The sequence below is a fragment of the Netta rufina genome, assembly GCF_964035555.1.
Source record: "Netta rufina genome assembly, chromosome: 26".
Classification (NCBI taxonomy): domain Eukaryota; kingdom Metazoa; phylum Chordata; class Aves; order Anseriformes; family Anatidae; genus Netta; species Netta rufina.
In genome coordinates, this window is record NC_140150.1 from 207,571 (window position 1) to 229,743 (window position 22,173).

The window sequence follows — 22,173 nt, forward strand, 5'->3', positions numbered from 1 at the left end:
AGGCGGAAGGCGCGCGGGAGGGGCCGCGGCCGCCGTGGGGCCTGGGGCGGGGGGCGGCGGCCGGGCCGGGCCGCGCTGCGCTGCTCCCCGCGGGGCCGCCGGGGGGGCGATGACCGAGTACAAGCTGGTGGTGGTGGGGGCCGGCGGCGTCGGCAAGAGCGCGCTGACCATCCAGCTCATCCAGAACCACTTCGTGGACGAGTACGACCCCACCATCGAGGTGAGGCCGCGGGGCGGGGGGGAGGTTTGGTGGCAACCGGAGGGCGCGTGGCTGGAGAAGATGCGAGCGAGCGAACCGCCGAGAGGGAAACCGGGGCTAGGGCGCGTCCTGCGGGTTGGTGGGAGCCGTCTGTATCGGAGAGGGGGTGCAAACCTCGTCCTTCCTTCTTTCTCCCCCCTTCAAACCTTTGCTGCGGCTCTTGGTGTGTGCGTGCTTTCAGTGTATCCGCTTTAAAGAGACCGGCGATTTTTGTGAGGCAGCGTCTGAATCCCGTTCAAGAATGATATTTAAAAAAATGAACCTTTTGAGAGTTTTGAACAGGTGGTACGAGAAATCCGCATCCGTCTGTCCTTGGTCAAACAATGTACATACATAAGGAGCCCAGATGCTGCTGTGGGTGTTTTGCTTGAAAACCAACTGTGAGATGAAAACGTGAGATCGGTGTGCACGTGATAAGGAATCCTGGAATAGCCCCGTGTCTGTTCCATTTATTGCTTTCTAAAGCAGAACATAGGCAGCCAACAATGGCAACAAAAACGTCACCATTGACCTGCACGGACCATGGATGCTGACCACAATGTTGTATCAAGAGTATTATTGTTCTTCTATGTTCAAAATAAGGAATTTCTTAGGGAGAATGCGACTTTTCATTTTGGTTAGAAAGGTGGGAGGATTAAGATAATGTGCTGTGCATTATATGTACTGGTGTTTTTTCACTGTGTGTATGTGCATAAAAAAAAAAAAGCTCTTCTTAATTCTATGCATATTATTTTTTAAAATTTATTTTTGCTCCTAATGCTGTCTGGTATGGAAAAGTGGTAGTTCTATGTGTTTTTATAATCTATATTTTGCTTGTGTTTTCTGCAGGACTCATACAGAAAGCAGGTTGTTATTGATGGAGAGACATGCTTGTTAGATATTCTGGACACTGCAGGACAGGAAGAATATAGTGCTATGCGTGATCAGTACATGAGAACTGGGGAAGGATTCCTCTGTGTGTTTGCCATTAACAACAGTAAATCGTTTGCTGATATTAACCTGTACAGGTATGATCTGGGTCTTTGCCACAAGGAGAAAAGATTGGAAGAGATTTCAAGTGTTTTTGTCATTAGACCTAGTGAAGACTAAATAGAAAAATACTAATTCTGCCTTCTTTCAGAAAGTTTAAGCTTATGTGCATTCTGTGTCTATATATTATTAGTCAATGAGTGGGGCAGCTATCTCGGTTGTGTTAATCAGCTGACATTCAGAACATACAAAATGTTCTGGGTAAGAAGAAATGGGTAAGAAGGCGAAAGCACATTAGAGCAGAGTTATACAAGGACTAGAGGATGGATTATAGGAAGTTGTTGGAAGTACTGCTGTAGGTTAGAACCCCTGACATCCTATCTAGCTTCAGTATATATTGTTGTAGCACAACGTTGTTTGGATACTGAACTGTAACACCATTTACATGTAGAAAATAGATCATAATTTTATTTTATTTTATTTTCTAAGAGAGCAAATCAAGAGAGTGAAAGATTCAGATGATGTGCCAATGGTTCTGGTTGGAAATAAGTGTGATTTGCCCACAAGAACAGTAGACACAAAACAGGCTCAAGAATTAGCAAAAAGCTATGGAATCCCCTTTATAGAGACATCTGCTAAAACAAGACAGGTAAGGTGCTTCCATTCTTGGTCAGACTTCTACTTGTACGCTAACTGAAGAATGGTCTAACTCTTTCACTTGTACTTTTTTCTTATCTATTGGAGGGTGTACTTTAAAATCAAATTGATTTTATCAATCTAGATAGCCTGGACCGATGGGCTGAGGCCAACTGCATGAGGTTCAACAAGGCCAAGTGCCAGGTCCTGCACGTGGGGCGCAACAACCCCAAGCAGAGCTACAGGCTGGGAGATGAGCAGTTGGAAAGCTGCCTGGCAGAGGACCTGGGAGTATTGGTTGATAGTCGGCTGAATATGAGCCAGCAGTGCGCTCAGGTGGCCAAGAAGGCCAATGGCATCCTGGCTTGTATCAGAAGCAGTGTGGCCAGCAGGGCTAGGGAAGTGATTGTCCCCCTGTACTCGGCTCTGGTGAGGCCGTACCTCGAGTACTGTGTTCAGTTTTGGGCCCCTCGCTATAAGAAGGACATCGAGGTGCTTGAGTGAGTCCAGGGAAGGGTAATGAAGCTGGTGAGGGGTCTGGAGAACAAGTCCTACGAGGAGCGGCTGAGGGAGCTGGGATTGTTCAGCCTGGGGAAGGGGAGGCTCAGAGGTGACCTTATCACACTCTACAGGTACTTTAAAGGAGGCTGTAGCGAGGTGGGGGTTGGTCTGTTCTCCCACGTGCCTGGGGACAGGACAAGGGGCAATGGGCTAAAGCTGTACAAGGGGAGGTTTAGGTTGGATGTTAGGAGAAACTTCTTTACTGAAAAGGTTGTTAGGCATTGGGATGGGCTGCCCAGGGGAGTGTTGGAGTCACCATCCCTGGAGGTCTTTAAAAGATGCTTAGATGTAGAGCTCAGTGATATGGTTTAGTCGAGGCCTTGTTAGTGCTAAGTCAGCGGTTGGACTGGGTGATCTTGGAGGTCTCTTGCAACCTAGATGATTCTGTGATTCCGTGTAATTTGCAAATTTCAGTTTTTGGTTTCATTACTGACTCTTACTTTGAAAGAGTTCTGTTTTTATCTCAGTGGGTGATGTTAATGAGAAGAGAGCTCATCTGCTCTAGCTGAGAAGCGCGTAGATTGTTCAGGTAGTCATCCCAGGCCTGTCTAGTTTTCTCATCTTAATGAAGGCCAATTATAAGGTTATTTTACAGAAAGAATCTCCCGCATTGGTTTAATGCATTTCTTCAGAGTTGCAATGAATCTGTGGCTCTGCCTCCATGAAATAATAGCCAGAAATTTGAAGAATTTTAAAATGGGTATGATGAGACAAGAAGTAGCTTGTTGCCTGCATGGGACCTCTCTATGGTTACAATTTGCCTCGTTTCTTTTAATGGCTGTTACTTTGGATGTTTGCCTCAGAGGAAGAGTTAAGAATGCAACTGAAGCATTTTAGATAATTGGTTCCCTCCTCTAATGAACTGTGGGATAAGCTGGCAACTACTATTCCTGTAGAAGTATGTGTTTCAAATACATCAAGGGATCCTGTGATGGAAAGAACAGTGATCTCAAAAGATTCAAGAAAAAAAGTACTTTACCTGGATCGTTTACATTTCAGGGTGTTGAAGATGCTTTTTACACGCTGGTGAGAGAGATCCGGCAGTACCGGATGAAAAAGCTCAACAGCAGTGAAGATGGGAATCAAGGCTGCATGGGATTGTCCTGCATTGTGATGTGATAAGGTGAGCTGTACTTGAAGTTCTTCTTAAGGCTTCTTGTCTGTATGTCTTTCAGTTGTTGATAAGCACAGCTTAGAAATAATAGCTGCTATAGGTGTTTTTTTTTTTCCCCCTATTATATGACCCATTGATACCCAGAGATTTTGATCCTTCAGTTAGTTAGTTCCTTTTTTTTTTTTTTTTTTTTTTTTTTGTCAATAGTTAAAGTTAGGGAAAATTCTTTTCATAGCAACCTTTTGGCTGCAGCCTGTAGATTTCCACTGAAATGATAATTGTGTGATTTTTTTTTTTATATCACTCTTGTCAGTCTCCTTCCTTTGGGAAACATTCGTTGTTTTTCTATGACTGTTTGGAGAATGTATAATTTCTGTCTTGTGCACAAGTAATACCTGAACTAAAAAGGGAAACGTGCAATTCTGTAGTCACCATTTGCTGATGATTGATTTCTGCAGAATTTATCTTGAGCTATGTTCCTCTGCAATATGTAATGCAAGAAATGAGACTTAGGAGTGCCCCAGCTGAGTGAGATTGTTTACAATGGTTGCCTAAAAGATGCTGCTCATCACTGTAAAAACAGGTAGACCAGTCCAGGACTTGTACTGCATTGTCGCATTGCACATCTACCACAGATTTGTACAGCAGCTAATTAGAGATGCCTTTCTGTTCCAGATGCCAGGAGTACATGGTGCAGACGTAGCTGCTGGACAAGTCTCGATGCTACTGTATTGCGTCTCATGCTGATACCCTGCAGTATTTTGGTGCCAGTGACCAGAATCTTGGTACCAGTTAATTAGCACAGGGTCCTTTTCTGTGCTCCATCTGAAGAAAACATCTCTGGTGTCTACCTCCTTGCTCAGCTAACAGAGCAGTCACATCTCTTGGTGTACTGGGATTCTTTTCTCACTGTGTTGTCTGGGCTTGTTCAAGAAGAAAACCAGTCACAAGAAAAGTGAATTACAGAGACTAAATGCTGTGAAAAAGATCTCACTTTACCTCTAGAGTAAAAGCTAGAAGTAGTGTTTGTTCCCTTTGTATCAGATGCAGATTTGCAGTGTTGTCAGAGGAGTGGCAGAAATGGTTTTGCCACCTTTGAAGCTCCTGTCACTTATCAGATTGGTATCTGCTGTCTGTGCACCCACACAGCATATTTGCAACATCTGCATTGTACCAGGAGTACCACTTAACTGGTCAACTGATCTTTTATTTTTCTGTAATAAAAAGGAGATACCTTTGCTAATTTAAGTGCCTGTTTGCTGAGAAGATCTGGAGTTGTAACCTGTTCCCTTGGGCTGAGGAAAGTCACAAGGACTGGAATATCTTAGCTTGTTGTCTTAAGTAGGCAAGTCTTGTGTGGAGGATCTGTTTGCATGGTAGATTACTAAAACAGGAATTTGTAGGCTGAAAGATTCAGCAGGTGCTTGTAAAACCCTTGAACTAGGGAGGGGAGCATACTGCATCCATTTTTGATCCATCAAAATGGATCTATCCACCTCTTTTTAGGTGGAACTGTGCATATTCTGTATTGGTTTTCTAGAGCATTTGGATCTTCCTTTTCCAGGTTGGACCAAATTAGTCAGCTGTTCACTTTAACATTAACTGCCAATATTTATGGACAGATAGTTAATCTAATAACTGGAGGTTAGTGTGGGCAGTTGTTACTCAGCTCTGTCTGTAACTTGCAAATTATTTTATTCTGAATTATTTTCTTACTGCTGGACCATAAATGTAGTCTCCTCCAAATGGCTCTGTAAAATGTAGGTGGAGAGCCTCCTTGTCTTAGAAGGAGTCTGGGATTTGAAGTTGACTGGAATTGGTGGAGTGGTTGTCACAGATGTCCAGGCTGATGGGAGAAAGCAACGAGCTATAACAAGAAAGCTGAGCTAACTTCTGATTGCAGCATCCTTGCAAAATGAGGAAGGGATTCAGTGATGTCTATGCAGAAGGTGCATGATATACTGATGGGAATTCTGGGTTTGTTGTAACAGCCTCAAAGTACCACAGAACTGCTGCATACGCTGTGTGATTTCTTCCTAGAACACGACATTGTCACTTTATGTAAATGGGATGTACAAATGTGGTCCCTGTTGTGAAGCCTACTAGCGCTCCTTGGAATACCATGTCCTTCCTTAGTTCTTGTGCTACTGATTCTGTTGTGTGTGATCAGACAGCATTTCTCACAGCAAAGTTGAATACCCAGTTACTACTGTCTGATGGAAGAGTAATGAGTCCTCAGCCTACGGAGGGAGTATTCAGTCTGCAGAGCTACTGTGAGTGTAGAACTGCAAAAGGCTTAATTTCAGTTTGTTGGTGTCAGATTCCTACATCTTCATTTGAAGTTGAAAATTCCAAATTGAAATCAGTAAATAGAGAAAAAACTTCAATACTTTTTCATCCACTAATTACATTCTTAATTTTCTTCTTGGAATGCAGAGGATCAGTCTGTATCATGTTTTCTTTATCCTTGATACTCCAGATAAGTTTTTTAGCAATTTATTTTATTCTTGACAGATGTGACACTGATGAGAATTTAAAATACATTATTTTTACATGATTTTCCAGTGACATACTCGGTAGAGGGTAGCATTATGGATAACACTGGCTGTGACTTCAGTTCATTTGAAGGTGATATCATGCTTGCAAGTTAAACGTGACAGAATCATGATCATTGTAAGCTGTCTGTAATCACCAAGCAGTTTTGTTGTTTTTGGTGTTCTTTCTTTTGGTGTTTTTTCTTTTTTTTTTTTTTTTTTTTTCTTGGTGCAAGTTGTTTGTGAAAGCATTCTTTGAGCCCTGAAGCAGGAGCTGACTGTCCCTGGAGTTCTGTGACATACTGTTTGCCCACTTAATAAAATTACAGAAAAAGATAGCTTCGGGGATACACCTCTGGTTGCACAGATTCAGCATTTTGGAAAGACAGCAGTGCGGAGCTTGTGCTGTGTTGAATGGTGAGTTTATGGTAGGTCCATTATGCTTTTGCACTACTTGGAAAAATTTGGAGCTGCTTCTCTGGCAGGCTTGACTGCATAGTTCAGAGCATGGCTGCCTGCTGCCATGGGAAGTGTTTTGCAACTGGCAGCTGGTGTTTGAAGGCTGTGTAGTCAGGTGTGAAAATTAAGCACTCCTTTTGATATGGATTCATCATAATAACTTTCTATATTGTTTGGCATGTTCTGCTTGTCATTAGAAGTGTGCTACCTGGAACTTCAGAAGTTGTGAATTCTCAAAATCATACGGGAGCTGGCAATTGAATCTACTTTCTCTTAGGTGTTCTCTTTCTCTTGGGCTGTATAAAATTTTTAAAAGGGAAGGAGACCTGTAAAGCAAGTACTTGGTCAGCAAGTATTTTACTGTTGGAACCACAGAGGGATCATGCATTAGCTTTCAGGATGCTGTAGAGCTAACTTACATGGGTGGTACTCCGATCTATGATACTTTTGGTTCAAATCTAGCAAGTGGTTTTAAAAAATCTGGTTTTGTACCAGTCATGAGCACGAAGTAAATGACTGTACCTGGTTTCCAGCTGTGTATATATACACATATGCAGTCAGTGAAGGTCCCTGGCACCACGTAGTGGTAGGCATCACATGGTGCGTTAGGGCGAGTCAAGTCTGAGGAGCCATCTTCTCATGGGTTTGGGTCTGGGAGTCAGTATTTTTAAACAGAACAGCTGAAACACTTCCTGAAGCTCTGGGCCGAGGCAATGTCAAGTGCTACCTTTAATTTTGCCACATAGATGAATGCAAACATTCAGTGTAAGGTTCTTATGTCTAGCACAACCTACTGCTATAATTTTAAATTTTTAAAAAAAATGGGAAAAGTTCTGGTTCAAAGATGACCAATGCAACCAATTGTAAAAAAAAAAAATGTTTACTTAAACAAAATGTTTATTTAAAAAAAATGTTACTGTTGACTGAGAACAGTCATTTAACAAGACAGTGCAACGCCGTGGCTGGTCGATGTTAGTGCCCTGCTCTGTGGTCGTGTTCAAAAAGCATTGCTCAGATTTTGCTTTCATTGACATCAGAAACACTTTGGATGGTAACCGTGATGCTGAAGGAGACATGTTTTTTAGCACAGTTAAGTGATTTAGAAATAATTGGATTTCAAGCAACTTCAGGCCTGTGTGGGGAGGGAGATTGAACAAGGTTTCTATTGTGTTCTAATCCTGTACTTAGTCCTTCGTTAGTGACTGTGTGCAGCCTCCGGGACGGCTGGATACTGGTGGGATGTGGACTTTTTTTTTTTTTTTTTAATCTAAGGGCTAATTTGTTGTTACCTTGTATAATTACCTGCTTTCAGTAATGCATCTCTGTTGGTTTGGAGTAAATTATTTCGCTTCTTAAATAACTTTTTTAAAGAATAAACTTTGTGAATTCTTTGGTTGTTTCTTTTGTGGTAGTGATCTGGGGGCGGGATCACATAACTGACTGACAGAAAGCTTATCAGTGTTATCGGTGCTATCTGCTTTCTTCACAGGGTTTGGATTTACTCAGGTCGTTGATTCTGTAACGCAGCATGAACAGCTGTGTTATGTATGTCCACTATCACACCAGTAAGGGGTGAGGCAGGCCTTGAGACATACTATAGGCTTGATCTAGAGCCCAGTTTTAATGACTTCACTAGTCTACTGTCGTACTTCTTGATTTAGTTTTGTCTTTGTTTGCAGTGTGGTCCATCATAACTTCTTTGTTGACTTTGTCCTTGAAAAAAATGCTTCCTAAGAGCAACAAAATGTGAAAGAAGATTTATTCACTTCACGTTCTTTGACTGAAATCAGCTATAAAGTTACTGCTGTGTCCAGATCGTGCTCTTTGTTAGGCTTTTACATTGCTTAACTCACTCTTCTGAAATAGTTCCGTATTGGCTTTTCTGCTGCATAAGGCAAACTGCATCAGAGCACACAGTAAATGTGCTACTAAGACATGGTGGCATGCCTCTGGAACCCAGAATCCAATCTGTTGTCTATATAAGGAACTGAAAAATAGACTGTTAGTAACAGAAGACTTCACAAAATCACAGTGCAGCTATCGTAAAGCACTTTAAAATAAATAAATGAAGACTCATACATGTGAGCTTGGGTTTTTCAGCTCCCTTTGTGTGTGTTGGCTGGTTTCCACACACGCAGGAGTGTTGGGAGTCTAGAGACGCTGCAAGGTTGGACAGAGACGCTGCCTTCTTCCACTTTTAGCCTCCGTGTCACAATCCAGAGCTGTGAATTGTGGATGTTCAGATTAGAGTCTGCTGGACCTGATGTTTCCTTAGCAGTGAATCCCCAACTGTTATTGCTGAGTATTCCAGCCATTTTTACTATCCGCAGTATCACAGAAATTCCAGCTTAGCTGTGAGTTATTTGGTATTTCCATAAATAAAAGTTAATGCTATTAAAACAGTAACCTTGTTTCCTTTTTTTTCTTCCTTCCCTGAGCAGCTGTAGGTAGCCAGTCATGATGAGACTGGCCCCAGTGGGTAGTAGTTTCTGTGGACAAGTTGTTGCACATCCTGGCAATAACGTACAGTAAAGCAGCAGGTGCTGCCCTGCGTTGATTAAAGTTACCGTGTGCTAAGGATATGGAGCTGAAGAAGCGCTGGTGAAGTTTACCTTTGAAATTTACCTTTGAAAAGCACTTCTCCCATTGCCCAAAAGATCCCCTTCCCTTGATGCAGATTGTTGTTCTGTGCTAGGTATAAAACTCCTTGTGTTGTGTAGCTGCATTAGTTGTTGCCTGTTCCGTGAGAGATTTGGAATCATAGTACAGATGGATGCTTACAGAGAGGCTTTTCTTGGCTAATTAGGGAAGTTTTTCTCCCACTAGTAACTCTGTTACTAGAAACTATTTCCCATCTTATCAAAGGACTCTGACTTTTGTTCCATGTTGGAGCAGAGGCTGATTTCAGCAGCCCTAGAGGAATCCGTGCAGGGGATGAACAAGAGCAACGTGAGAAGAAACTTTTGAGGCTCCTTAATGCAAGCACATCAAGAAGTGCACTTGTGAGTTTCCACGTTCCATTCCTCTCTTAATACTTTTCAGGAATTGAAACCATTTGCTAGCAAAACTTGCCTGTAGACTTTTTGGACAGCAGCCCCTCTGATACAGCTGCTCTGCTAGGCAGATTGGAGGAAGAACTTGCTAAATACCCTGAGCTGCCAAATTCCTGGCATGGTTGGCTATTTTCCTTTGAGTGAGTCTAGGCAGAATGAAGACATTTCAGAGATAAAGTATGAGGTTTTGTTTTGTTTTTCAGAACACCTCTAAAGCCTCTGGGTGTGAATCACTTTCCAGATAAAAACAACTGGGGAGATGCCCTGCCTTGCATTCAATACCTCAGTTTAAAGAGGCTTTAGTTCTAACTTTAGCACAGCATACCCAACCTTTACTCATATTTCTACCATGAACCCAACTAATTTGACCCTGTGATTTAAACAGCCAGGGGATCAAGAGACCTCTTGAAGAAGGTAACCTCTGCACCCTAAAGGTTATTTTTGGTTTCAGATGTGAATCTGAAGATCTTGATATGCCTAAAAAAGGTTGGAGGCAGGTCTAATCCTTGTAGCAGAGCAAACAACCAGGACATAGCTTTTATTGATCTTAAATGGAATAGTCGAACAATAACGTAGTTTGGGGCAAACTGGTAAATGAGTAACAAGAATAATTCAGAAAGTGAAGACTCTTGTCAGTCTGAGAAACGAGACTGGGTATTATTACAGATCAAGACTAACAGCATCCCAGCTTTGCCCTGTTGGCTGCACCTCTACTTGCTGTGAGGAAAATCAACTGATATTCTTGGGGAATATCTGGGAAATGGGGCTAAAACTCCCTGAGTTATGGAGAATTTCCTAATTGTAACCCAGCATGTCTTAAAATTATGCACGTCAAGAAGTGTTCATCCAGAGAGAATTTCTGGATGTTTTGGAAATCATCTCAGCTGGAGATGCAGAGCAAAGTCCCAGCTCATCTTACTTCACTGACTGGTTGTGCCACAAGTTTCTCGTGCATCCCATGAACAAAATCTATGACTTTTGCTTTATTTCTTACTCTACATCTTAGACAAGCAATTCTTTCACTTATACCAGCCTTATTCTGAGACAAGAGCTTTTCTTAGCCATTACTACAAAATATAGCACAGGAAGCACTTACATGTATGCAATTCCAGACAATATTGTCTTTTCCAGGGGTGCTGATTATTTGTTCCCTTCTCTGTTGGGACCAAAGTGATATTTTAAACCATCAGCAGGACTGTGATAACATATGGCCTGAATGCTTTGCTTGATTTGTCCTGATCCCAATACAGTTTATCATCTCCATCAAGAACTGAAGTATAAACAAACAAGAAAAGGCCCTGTTTCAAATCAAAACCGTTGTATCCTGATCTGTTTAGGCTTACCGCTGCCCACCAGGAGGCTGAGACAGAAGCTCAGAGCTACCTTGGCAATATGCAGTACAAATTCTGGCCATTTTCTTCAGGCAGGAGCTGTTTTCCAACTTCATTCCTAAAGGACTGGGTACAGTCCTGGCTGCCAGTATGCTAGAAGGAATCTGCTTAAAGCTAGCTGTTAGGAGGCACTTCACAAATTGATACCCTGCTCTTTCAAATCCAAGCAACCTTGTATAGTTTAGGGGAGTTTTTTGGTACACCTTGGATTGTGCAAAGTAGTGGTCACTGCAAGGTAAGCCTTGGTTATGGTTCATTACTTACAGAGATAGGTGACACATAGGCTTGCCAGGTGACTGAAAACCACCCCGCTATAATACAAAGTTATATAAATGTAGTTCCTGAAAAAAATCAGGAACAAAATCATACCTTATAGCTCCCTACATTTTTCTTTCTTTCTTCACGTTTCATATACCTGAGAAGATGTGAGGACACTTGTACAACTCCAGCAGCTAAAATCCAGACTTTTGAGTGGATCTTTCTCTCAGGGAAAATCTTCTATGAATGGGACAGTAGTTGGTTAGACTGCATCATGTGTACCTATCTTTTTGGTCCACAGCTCCTGTTATGATGAAAATATCAGCCCTGTGCCTTAGGGATTTTCTCTAAGTCATTGGTTTAGCATAGAAGATGTCAGTTTTAGTCTCTCTTAAAAGACTGACTTCTATATTCTCATATTTTCATGGGAGGTGGCAGTCTGGCCAAACAGGCAAAACTCTACTAGATGTGAAATGAAAGCCTAACTTAAATTTGAGCCCTGGTTTCACCTGTTTCAGTGGAAGTGCTTGTGGCTGCACTTTAAATAGTCCTGCAGTTCACCTCCCTTCTCCTTTTAAAGGAGGAGAGTCTAATTACAGGGAAGGGAAAGCAGTAAAGTAAGGCTGCTGTGCACTCAGTCAGCTACTTGTGCTCTGTTACAGCAGGGTGTTACTTGGGGTTCTGCAAACTTGCTGCAAAGATGTCACGGGTGAAAATTCCAGGTAGGTCTGAAGGCAAGCAGTGAGACAGGGAGCACCAGGGCAGGCTCGTTAGCCTACAGCCTCTGAGATTTTGGTAGTGTGTTGTCTTTCTGGTTCAGGGGACGGAGATGGGGTCATTGAGCACTTTCTTCCTGCATGGAGGCATTTTCGGATAGTGCAGCAAAATATCGGTGGTATTGTTTAAATCTTGCCCTGCTCATACTGAAGAATAACATTGTCCACCCTGCAGCAGCCTGATATCAAATCATTGTAGAAGGGGTCAAAGGGGTTTCAGGAGTCTCCAGTCAACCTGGCTAAGCTCAGAAGATGTGGGGTGCTGCAGTCTTCAGGGAGTGGGAAACCTCCTGGGTATCAGGAGTACAGCTGGTCAGGCCTTGCAGAGCAGCACACAAGGGCATGTGACTGCCATTACAGAGCCCTGAAGAACATAAGCATCTAGTATGTCCGATAAGAAAGAGCATGTTTAGAATTGCAGTGCTCTGTTGTGTGACAGATATGTCCTGGTAAGTGAAGCTGGTATTAAAGCCGTGCCCTGAAACATCAGTGGGAGTTTGTTGACCTTCATGAGTGTATTTTTCATCCACTAAAGAAATGAAAGGTCAAACTAGGCATTTCTGGGATACTTACTTTGCAAACGAATACATGGAGTTCAAATACCAGGACTGGATGCATTTGAACTGCAAATGCAGGCTGGACTTTGGAAAGTCAGCAGCTGGAGGCAGTGATGCCAGAACCCAGGTCTGAATTTTCTGGGTCATATGGAAAGGGCATGAGCAGCACCCTCAAAATGTCAATGCCACCCTGTAAGACCAGGAGTGAAAAATCTATGGAGCTGCAGTGTCTCAGCTGTCTGATCCTGTTGGTGAATAAGTGGAGATGTGACTCTAAGTGACAGGAGAATGAAAGAGAAACATGTTTGAAATCATTATCCATCCTGATCTTCATAAAGGGTGGTGGGTCACTGCCAAAAAAAAAAAGTAGATAGCAAAGCAACCCTGGCACTGAGTCACTAAAACATTTGCTCTTTTGTTCAGGTAGGAGAATGCTGTTTTGCCCTCTTAAGTTGTTTCTATGCTCTTCTGCATCCCTGTCCCTGAACAGAGGTGTGGGGTAGACCTTCCAGGGCAGCTGGGTCCTATTGGATGGCTAGATATCTGGTAGTTGCTTGTAATGTTGACTGAGATGATTTACGTTCTAGAAAATATTCTTCCCCTTGGACAGCTGCAGGGAAACCCAGAGCTTCCTGTAAGGCAGAAGCCAGATCTGAACTCTGTAAAGGAGCCTCAGCTGGATGGCATTCGCAGTGTGGTTCATCTATGCACAAAGTGCTGAAGCTGTTATCACAGCACAGTGAATGCTGAAATTACATCCTTGTAGTGTAAAAAGTGACAAGTACTGTTCTTTCTTTTGTAAGTGGAAGGCTTTGCCTAAACTTGCACTTCACCATTCCCTTTTAAATCACTGATTTGATGATTAGGCAAAAAGGTTTAAATTTTTAAGGGCTGATCACATCTGTTTTTGTTTTGTTTTTGTTTCGTCTCAAACAGCAGAAGAGAAAGGTGAGTATTGCTGGTTTTCTTTTTTACATGTAAATGCACTGCTGTGTTACTGTCTAGACATGATCACTGGAAACAAACAGAAGTTACATGATCATGGTGAACTTTTAGCAGTTCAAGAAGATGCTATTTCTCAGCAGTGCCTGTTGTGCCCTTCACTGTTTCATGGAATAGTTTGGAACTTCTGGTCCCTTGGTACATGAAGCTGCTTTTTGGTAAATACTGTCCTAGCACCCCCAAGCTCCTGTTTAGAGGACTGCTTTCCTCTGTGGCAGGAGGAGAAACGCTCTGCGACTTCCCTTGCGCCTATTCACACTTTTTTTTTTTTTTTTCCTAAACAGAGATCCAGCCTAAATTAACTTTTTTTGAATGCATCCTGCTCCTAGTGGATTTGATCCATAAGGGAACAGATTCAGTGTTTCACCTCCTTTACTCAGGATGAATCCCAGAGCATGATGTCCCTACCCTTGTCTTCCTACTTTGTTTGCTAAGGCCATATGTGTCAACACCAACCATTTATTACTGAAATCTTGGTTTTGTGATGTTGCACTGCTGAGAAATGGACCTAGTGCCAAAATTTGCCCACGTGTTTACAGCTCAGCACAAACCCCTTTGCCTTAACATATAGTAGCAGGAAAGGAAGCCACTGTTACATTTCCCAACTAACCTACTGCTAGGACTTTGGACCTGTAAACTCAGGAGTATGCTGTTGTGTTCCCCCACAAGACCCTGTGGGAGCAGAAGTTGGATAGGTTCAATGCTGAAAATCTCTTTTAGGTGTAGCGTATTTCTGTCGTGCTTGTCAGCCCTTTCTGCTTTGGTCCTCACCTGCTGACCATGATGTCTTGTTGGACATGTCAGTGGTGTGGTCCCGTGTGCCCTTCTTTCAGCATCGATCTTCACTGTGCTTCATGCTGAGCTGCCAGTGAAACCTGCTCAGCAGTGTCCACATGCTGCTGTGCAAGTGTGCGCTTTGAGATGTTCCCAGAAGAGCCCTTGGGTTCTTGTTTTACGGTATTTTGCTGGCAGTAGAAAGGCTTTTAACAACCCTCTTCAGCTCCCTAAAACTCCAACCAACCTGGTGTCCATGGGGACTTTTCATAGAGCCATGTTATCTGGCACCTTTGCAGGATGCTGAATGTGATGGGTTGAGAGGGGCCTAGGCCACACGTTGTTACCCTAGCTAGGAGCTATTCAGCTGCCTTGTGATGGTAGAAACTATTTTGGCTGCTAGCTTTGTCCATCTCCATGTCCACCTCTGTCTTCATCCTGCCTGGATGCCTTGTGGAACAAGTAGGCCTTCCTGGAGTTATAAGGGCTCTGCCAGCCCTTCCCTCTTCCCCCAGTGCATAGTCTCCTAAGTGGCCTTCCCAAGGGTTTGCTTCTTTCTCAGCCTTTTTGTGCTACTCTCAGACTGTGGGTTGTGTTTAGCTTTTCCGGTGTGCTGCGGATGTCTAGGTGTGTCTCTGGTCCACAATGTGTGGGACAGGCCCTGTAAGCTTGTTGAAAAGTCTGGAGGGTGCTCAGGGTCTTCCAGGTGGGGTGGAGGTGTGTTAGGGAGATGAGAACCGAGCTCTAAGCTGATGGCAAGGAGCACCCTCCTGTTCGGGTGGCTGGGAGCCAGGTGCCCGTGTGACCCTGTGTCCTGCTTTCTCCTTTCAGAGATGGATGAGGCAATGCGCTCCTTTGCAGAGAAGGTCTTTGCCTCTGAGGTGAAAGATGAGGCGATCAGGCAAGAGATCTCTCCTTTTGATGTGGAAGAGATCTGCCCCATCTCGCGCCAGGAGATGAGAACACACATGATGCTTCAGGAGAGTTCCTCCGCGCCAGAAAAACGGTGAGAGACAACCAGGGTAGTATGGGAGAGGGAGAGGAGCAGTGTCTGCTCATCCCCAGCCAGAACTGGAAGAAAGCAGGGGGATCATAAATCAAGGTCTGTGAAAACAGTTCACCACACCCAAAATGGGTTACTTCCTCGGTAATCCCAGAGCATCTGTCAGGTGCTTCAGGGTTTCCTTTCCAAGTGTTCCCACTGATGGACAGAAAGACACCCTTGGCCTGTTACCTCAGCACTAGCACCGCAATGGCCACAGCTCTGCTGGAGAGCTGGGAGACCATTCTCCGGAAAGGCGCAACCTCCAAAGACCGCGTGTGCTTTTGAAAGTCTGTGGCCACTTAGAGTGCGGTGGCTTCTAATCTTGGCAGTGTCTGTCTAAGGTGCTCAGAAAGCACCAGTGAGATGGTTGATGTGCACAGCTGGAACATGACTGGTAAGTGCCCCTGACCTGTGTGTGACCACAGTCAGGGCTGATTGCCTGAGGCTTTCTTCCCTGGCAGGAGGAAGCGCATGCTCCGCCTGAAGACGATTGCACTGGCACTCCCTGTTGCTCAGAAGTCTATAACCAGGCTGTCCACTATTGATGAGGTCATCTCCACCTCCCCCCTGTACCAGACGGTGCCTGACTTCCAGAGGGTACAGATCACAGGGGATTATGCCTCTGGGGTAGGTACTTGCATGGCTATTCAACTTCCCCATGCTGGTTATCACCTCACCTAGTCCTTGCCTGGCCCTCGTGAGTGCCAGTTGTCACAGGAGCCTTCACTAGGTGCAGTGGGGACAGTCTGTGTCTTCCAGCTCTATTTGTGTCTCATAAGCATCTAATGGTGTCCTGCTGCATCCCTGGAGGATCTTGAGCTGAACTTCCTAAGGAGTCTCTGGGGATGCTGCATGCTGCCCATGAGTTCCTCTGTACAGTGGGGGAGGGCACGGAAGGGTAGGAGATGCTCATTCTGCTGCAGCCTGCTCCAGCTTGCACACAGCTACGCCTCTCTGAGACCTGTGCACATAGGGCAGAATCACAGACCGGTTGAAGTTGCAAAGGATCTCCAGAGGTCATCTTGTCCAACCCTACTGCTCAAGCAGGGTCACCTGGAACTTGTTGGACAGCACTGTTAGCACAGCTTGGCCTAATTCCCCCTTCTCCTCCTCCTTTCTTCCACAGCCTCCTATTGTGTTTGTGCTGCTTAAGAGGTGCTGACGGCAGATTGCCCCCTCTTGGGCTGGGGCAGGGTGCTCAGCTTGGAGTTGATGGCACAGGAGCCATTAGGGGAAGCTGAAACTCCATCCATGCAGAGGCACATTCCTTCTGCCATGACTGTGCCTAGCTGCAACTGCTGCTTGGTATTCTGTCTTGCTGCTCCAGTCTGACCAATCTTAAATGTCCAGAACACTTGTCTGTGCAGTAAATCACAAATTCTTGGCATATTGGCTGAGTGTAAGTTGTTGGTCATGCTTCAGTTTTCAGCCGGGGCTCCAAGAATAGCTTCCAGCGTTCTGCCCAGGCCTGGCTTCTATTTCAGTGCCAGCTAGAGCTTGAGCTGAGGAATGTAAGCGGAGATGACAGCTGAAACTCATTTGTTCTGGCATGAGGAACTTCTCTTTGCCATGTCCAAAACTTCGCCCATCATCCCTTCTTTGTCCTGCACAGGCAGAGCAGTGGGGGGGAGGGGATGATTGTAACTTGCTGTAAATGTAGCTGTGCTCATTGCATTTTGATGCTCCAGGGTCTCTCACAAGCAGCTGGGTTCCTGTTGTGGGGTTGCATTCAACAAAAGCTCTCTTGCAGGTGACAGTTGAAGATTTTGAAGTTGTCTGCAAAGGCCTGTACCGTGCCTTGTGCATTCGGGAGAAATACATGCAGAAGTCTGTGCAGAGATTCCCCAGGACCCCATCTCAGTACCTGCGTGCTATTGAAGGTGATGTCTGGAGGGCAACTGACGCGGGCCCAGGTACGTTTAGGCACCTGCAGGGTTTTGCTCTCTTGCTTCAGCTTGGGACAGACGGATGTCAGAAAAGGGTTGTGAAGTGCTCCATGGGGAGATTGCTTACCCAGGCTGCTGATTCTGTGTCACAGTACTGGGGCTATTCCTGCCCCATGCTGGGGGTGGAGGAGCGTGGCAGGATTGTGGGGTTTTGGCCAGCAGCCTGCGTCCTATGGTATTCTCCCCTCGGTCCAGTGTTCACCCCGCCAGTGAAGGATGGACAAGATCCCTTTGAAACTGGAAATCTCGGTGAGGACCTGGGATACCATGTCGAGATGAAGGATGGGGTAGTTTACATCTATGGCGACAAGGCGGCAGTTGGAAGAAAGGAGCCAAAGGACCTGCCCTACCCCTGCCTGGAGCACTTTGTTGATGACATGAACTTCCTCTTGGCTCTGATCGCACAGGGGCCTGTGTAAGTGCCTAGCCTAGCGCGGCTGCATGCAGCCAAACAGCTACTGTTCCATCAGACAGAAGGAGAACCAGGGAAAAGCTAGAGTTGCCCCTTCCTCTCCCTGAAAGGAGGGAGGAACCCACTGATGCCAGCCCAGTGGCTGGAAGCCTGAACAGGAAACTTCTGCCAGACCTAGACCTCTATGGCAGAGGCCCCAGGGGAGCAGTTGAGGGATGGCCGGCCTCAGGATCCCACCGGGCCACATGTGCAGCCTGCTGGCTACCAAAGCATCTTTGGCCCTTGTCAGCAATGTTGGCTGGGGTCTTGAGCAAAGTCAGTATTCAGGGCTTGGAGATACCCACTGCGGGTGTGTTCATACCTGGCAAGACCTTCCTGCAGAGCTCTGTGGTACGGCCAGAAGCACCGCAGGGAGGCAGGCTAGAGCAACATGAGTTCATCCACGTCAGGCGAAAGCTCCGTCCCAGTGCGTTTGTCTGGCTGTGCCCAGTCACTGTTCTGCCCTTTGGTTTTACCAGGAAGACCTATGCTCATCGGCGCCTGAAATTCCTCTCATCCAAGTTCCAGGTGCACGAAATGCTAAATGAGATGGAGGAGATGAAAGAGCTGAAGAACAACCCCCACCGTGATTTCTACAACTGCCGGAAGGTAAATGGCAAGGCTCACAGCCCTAGTGACCCTGCAGCTGAGCTGTCGTGGTACCTGCCCCTCCCTGAGACATGCAGATATTAGAGTCAAGGTTTGGGACACCTGCATTGCTCCTGCTAATGGGATGGGACTGACACGGCTGCTTTTGGCCTGTGCCATGGCTGGGCTAAGCCACACAATTTGGTCTCACTTAAGGGGTTTGTTAGTCTCCCCGTGGTTGTACCCAAGAATCCCATCCTGAAGCTGGATAGCTGTCCCTCTACCTTCTCAGGTGGACACGCACATCCATGCTGCAGCCTGCATGAACCAGAAACACCTTCTGCGTTTTATCAAGAAATCTTACCGTGTGGATGCTGACCGCATAGTTTATGATTCCAAGGGCAAACAGCTCACCCTGCAACAGCTTTTCCAGCAGCTCAATCTGCACCCGTATGACCTGACAGTGGATTCCCTGGACGTCCATGCAGTAAGTGGTTGGGCACTTATTGTAGAACTGTTCTTACATCATTCTCATCCACCCCCACAGGCATAGCTTTTCCCTCTCTACGTGTACTCCCATGGCACACTGCACACATTGGTGTTTGTGGTAGGGTTTAGCAGCTCCTAGCTTTCTGGGTTCTTTAGATCAGTCCCTGCCCAGCTGGTATGCTTGGACCCAGCATGTGTTTGCAGGATGCAGCCCTAATCACCTCTACTTCAGGGGCGGCAGACATTTCAGCGCTTTGACAAGTTCAATGCCAAGTACAACCCTGTGGGTGCCAGCGAGCTGCGTGATCTCTATCTGAAGACGGAAAATGCTATCAATGGCGAGTACTTTGCTACCATCATCAAGGTAGGAATATAGGGGAGGAGAAAGCACTTCATCTGTAGGGCTGCTGTGCCTAGGGGATGGAAGATCCCCATGCACTGTCTGTTCTCTTGGTTCTCAGGAGGTTGGCTCTGACCTGGAGGATGCCAAGTACCAGTATGCAGAGCCTCGCCTCTCAATCTATGGGCGATCCGCTGAGGAGTGGCACAAGCTAGCCAGCTGGTTCAACAGGCATCGGGTCTATTCCCCCAATATGAAATGGATGATCCAAGTACCTAGGATTTAGTATGTGCTGTGGTTCTGAGAGCACTGTGCCTTATAGTGTGCTGTAACTTACTCTTTTACTTGAAGGGATTATGGGAAGAGCGGGCCATGTTCCTCTGCTAGTGGTTAATCCCTGTCTCTGTCCACAGTGATGTGTTCAGATCTCAGAAATTCCTCCCACACTTTGGGAAGATGTTGGAAAATATCTTTGTTCCTGTGTTTGAGGCAACTGTCAATCCTCAAACCCACAAGGAGTTGAGTGTCTTTCTACGCCATGTGAGTGTTACCTGATGATGTTGTCAGGGTGTGGTGAGCTGTGATGTTCCTGTTTGTGCACAAGAAATAGGGCATTGGCTTTGCCTGACATGAAACATGTCATCAGTGGGTTTGCAGCTCTTCTGCCACATTCTGGGAAAGGATGTATGCCCAGAAGTGCTGGAAGGAAGAGGTCAGGCTCCCTGGGCTGGGCTGCTGGGGGACTGTAAGAAATGCTGTCCACTTACCTCCTGGAGAAGTGGTTTAATGTGAGCTTTCTTTCTACCCCTTGATAGAGCTAAGGGGTTTATGAGGAGTAAGGTCTGCAACCTCACTCCTCAGTTCTGCTCCTGGGTAGGGCAGGGGTGTGGGTTACAGCCAAGCTATGGTAAGCTGCAGTGGGGCAGGTTGAGGCAGCCTACCTGGGCACGATGAAGTAGGGAGCTTTGAGATACAGCTTTTTTTTGTTACTTTGCCAAGCAGATCACTGGATTTGACAGCGTGGATGATGAATCCAAGCACAGCGGACATATGTTCTCCACTAAAAGTCCAAAACCAGAGCAGTGGACTTCTGAGAAGAACCCATCCTATACCTACTATATATACTATATGTATGCCAACATCCTGGTGCTTAACAACCTACGCAGGTGAGGCCCAGGATCTGCTAAGAGACCTACCCGATGGACTGGCAGAAGGTGGCAGAGGCCCTCCTTGCTCTGCCACCAGCGTAGTTTGGAGCTTCATGTCTCAGAGCAATTTCCAAACACTCCTCAGTAGCAAATGTGATGGACTAGGGTGTAAAAACATTAGGATTGCAGAGATGTGTTCATTGCATGCACAGCGAAGAAAGAACAAGTAATGTGCTGTTAGGTCAAGTTGGGTTATTGTGGGACACACTGGCAGGGGCTGAGCTGGACCTGAAGTCAAGGGATATTGCAGCACATGCCACCTAACCCTGTTTACCTGCTCTGAGTCCTCCTTCCGTGTGCTTAGGCAGCGTGGTATGAACACGTTCCTCTTCCGTCCACACTGTGGGGAAGCTGGGGCCATCACACATCTGCTTGCAGCCTTCATGACAGCAGACAACATCTCCCATGGTCTCAACCTCAAGAAGGTGAGTGGAATAGGCTGCCACAGAACAGCCCAGGAGTGGCAGAGGAGAACGTGTTCACAGCTGATCCTCTGCTTTCAACTGACAGAAGACAGCCTGGCTCCAGGCAGATATTGCACGATTCCCTGGGTTTTCCCAGGCGTGTTTGGGGGTGCGGTTGTGAAATGTATTTACATTTCCCAAGGATTCAGCATTACAGACCTATAATTGGATAAATCTGTATCTTTGGAATCAGTTGAGGTCTAAAATCATCCAGATTTCAACTCTATTGGTCTCTCATGCTCCCTGTGAGCCCTGGAGGGCTGCTAGCTTGCCTACATGTCCTTTTGCGCGACTCAAGCACCGTGCATCCAACCCTTGGCTGAGGAGCTGGGTTGATCTGAGGTGTGAGCCTGAAGAGGTGGAGGTCACAGCAGCTTTATCCATAACCTGACAACTCTGCTCTCCTTTGCAGAGCCCAGTGTTGCAGTATCTATACTTCCTTGCCCAAATTCCCATTGCTATGTCCCCGCTCAGCAACAACAGCCTCTTCCTGGAATACGCTAAGAATCCACTGCCTGACTTCCACCAGAAGGGCCTCATGGTGTCCCTTTCTACAGATGACCCCATGCAGTTTCATTTTACCAAGGTACTGTGTCAGCTCAGCACCTCTCCCTGTCTGAACAGGGGCAGGAGTGCAGGGGCCCAGCTTGTCAGTGGAGCCAGCGATGTTTGCGGAGGGCCTGGCCTCAGGGGCTCTCTGGGCCGGCCGGGCCGCGCAGGCAGAAGCAGCTGGCCTCTAACACCGCCTCTGGCTGCAGGAGCCCTTGATGGAGGAGTACGCCATCGCTGCCCAGGTCTTCAAGCTCAGCACCTGCGACATGTGCGAGATCGCCAGGAACAGCGTCCTGCAGTGCGGGCTGTCCCACCAGGTGGGTGCCCCCGGGGGGGGGCGGGCTGGGCCGCAGGGCGCTGGGGGCCGGGCCCCGCGGCGGCTGCCGGGGCTTCCCCCGGGGTCTGCGAGCGGGGGCCGCCGCCAGCGGTGCCCGGCCTCGTGCCCGGCAGGAGAAGGCCAAGTTCCTGGGGGAGAGCTACCAGGAGGAGGGGCCGCAAGGCAACGACATCCGGAAGACAAACGTGGCTCAGATCCGCATGGCCTACCGCTACGAGACCTGGTGCTACGAGCTCAACCTCATCGCCGAGGGCCTCAAGGCCGAGTAGGAGCACGGACGGACGGCGGCGGCGGCGGGGCCTCGGGGCCGGGCCCCTGCGGACTGCGGCGGGACCTGGGGCGGGGGGGGCTCAGCGGCAGCCGCCGGGCATTAAACGGCGTCAGCCAGAGCTGGAACGGCCTCGGGAGCG

At 46.5% G+C, this 22,173-nt stretch overlaps 2 protein-coding genes across 2 annotated transcripts; both read left to right on the forward strand.

Annotated features, from left to right (window-relative positions):
* The first annotated feature begins 2 nt into the window (after positions 1-2).
* NRAS (NRAS proto-oncogene, GTPase) lies at positions 3-7,923 on the forward strand. Its single transcript, XM_084302122.1, has 5 exons — positions 3-220; positions 1,088-1,266; positions 1,718-1,877; positions 3,425-3,548; positions 4,215-7,923. The coding sequence occupies exons 1-4, from the start codon at positions 110-112 to the stop codon at positions 3,542-3,544; spliced, it is 570 nt and encodes a 189-aa protein (XP_084158248.1). The 5' UTR covers positions 3-109; the 3' UTR covers positions 3,545-3,548; positions 4,215-7,923.
* Positions 7,924-11,833: 3,910 nt separating this feature from the next.
* AMPD1 (adenosine monophosphate deaminase 1) lies at positions 11,834-22,157 on the forward strand. The gene is made up of 15 exons (XM_084302121.1): positions 11,834-11,956; positions 15,175-15,349; positions 15,850-16,015; positions 17,139-17,301; positions 17,530-17,749; positions 18,265-18,394; positions 18,666-18,860; positions 19,095-19,226; positions 19,324-19,487; positions 19,616-19,742; positions 20,205-20,368; positions 20,715-20,835; positions 21,287-21,460; positions 21,633-21,743; positions 21,877-22,157. Exons 1-15 carry the CDS (start codon positions 11,935-11,937, stop codon positions 22,030-22,032), a joined length of 2,220 nt encoding a protein of 739 aa, XP_084158247.1. The 5' UTR covers positions 11,834-11,934; the 3' UTR covers positions 22,033-22,157.
* The last annotated feature ends 16 nt before the right edge of the window (positions 22,158-22,173 follow it).

Bases quoted from the DNA above. Each gene is read 5' to 3' on its own strand.
- NRAS (XM_084302122.1), top strand. From the start codon at position 110: ATGACCGAGTACAAGCTGGTGGTGGTGGGGGCCGGCGGCGTCGGCAAG. The intron at 221-1,087 runs GTGAGGCCGCGG...TGTTTTCTGCAG, and splicing joins AGTACGACCCCACCATCGAG to GACTCATACAGAAAGCAGGT. The intron at 1,878-3,424 runs GTAAGGTGCTTC...TTTACATTTCAG, and splicing joins CATCTGCTAAAACAAGACAG to GGTGTTGAAGATGCTTTTTA.
- AMPD1 (XM_084302121.1), top strand. From the start codon at position 11,935: ATGTCACGGGTGAAAATTCCAG. The intron at 18,861-19,094 runs GTAAGTGGTTGG...CCTCTACTTCAG, and splicing joins ATTCCCTGGACGTCCATGCA to GGGCGGCAGACATTTCAGCG. The intron at 20,369-20,714 runs GTGAGGCCCAGG...CCGTGTGCTTAG, and splicing joins GTGCTTAACAACCTACGCAG to GCAGCGTGGTATGAACACGT.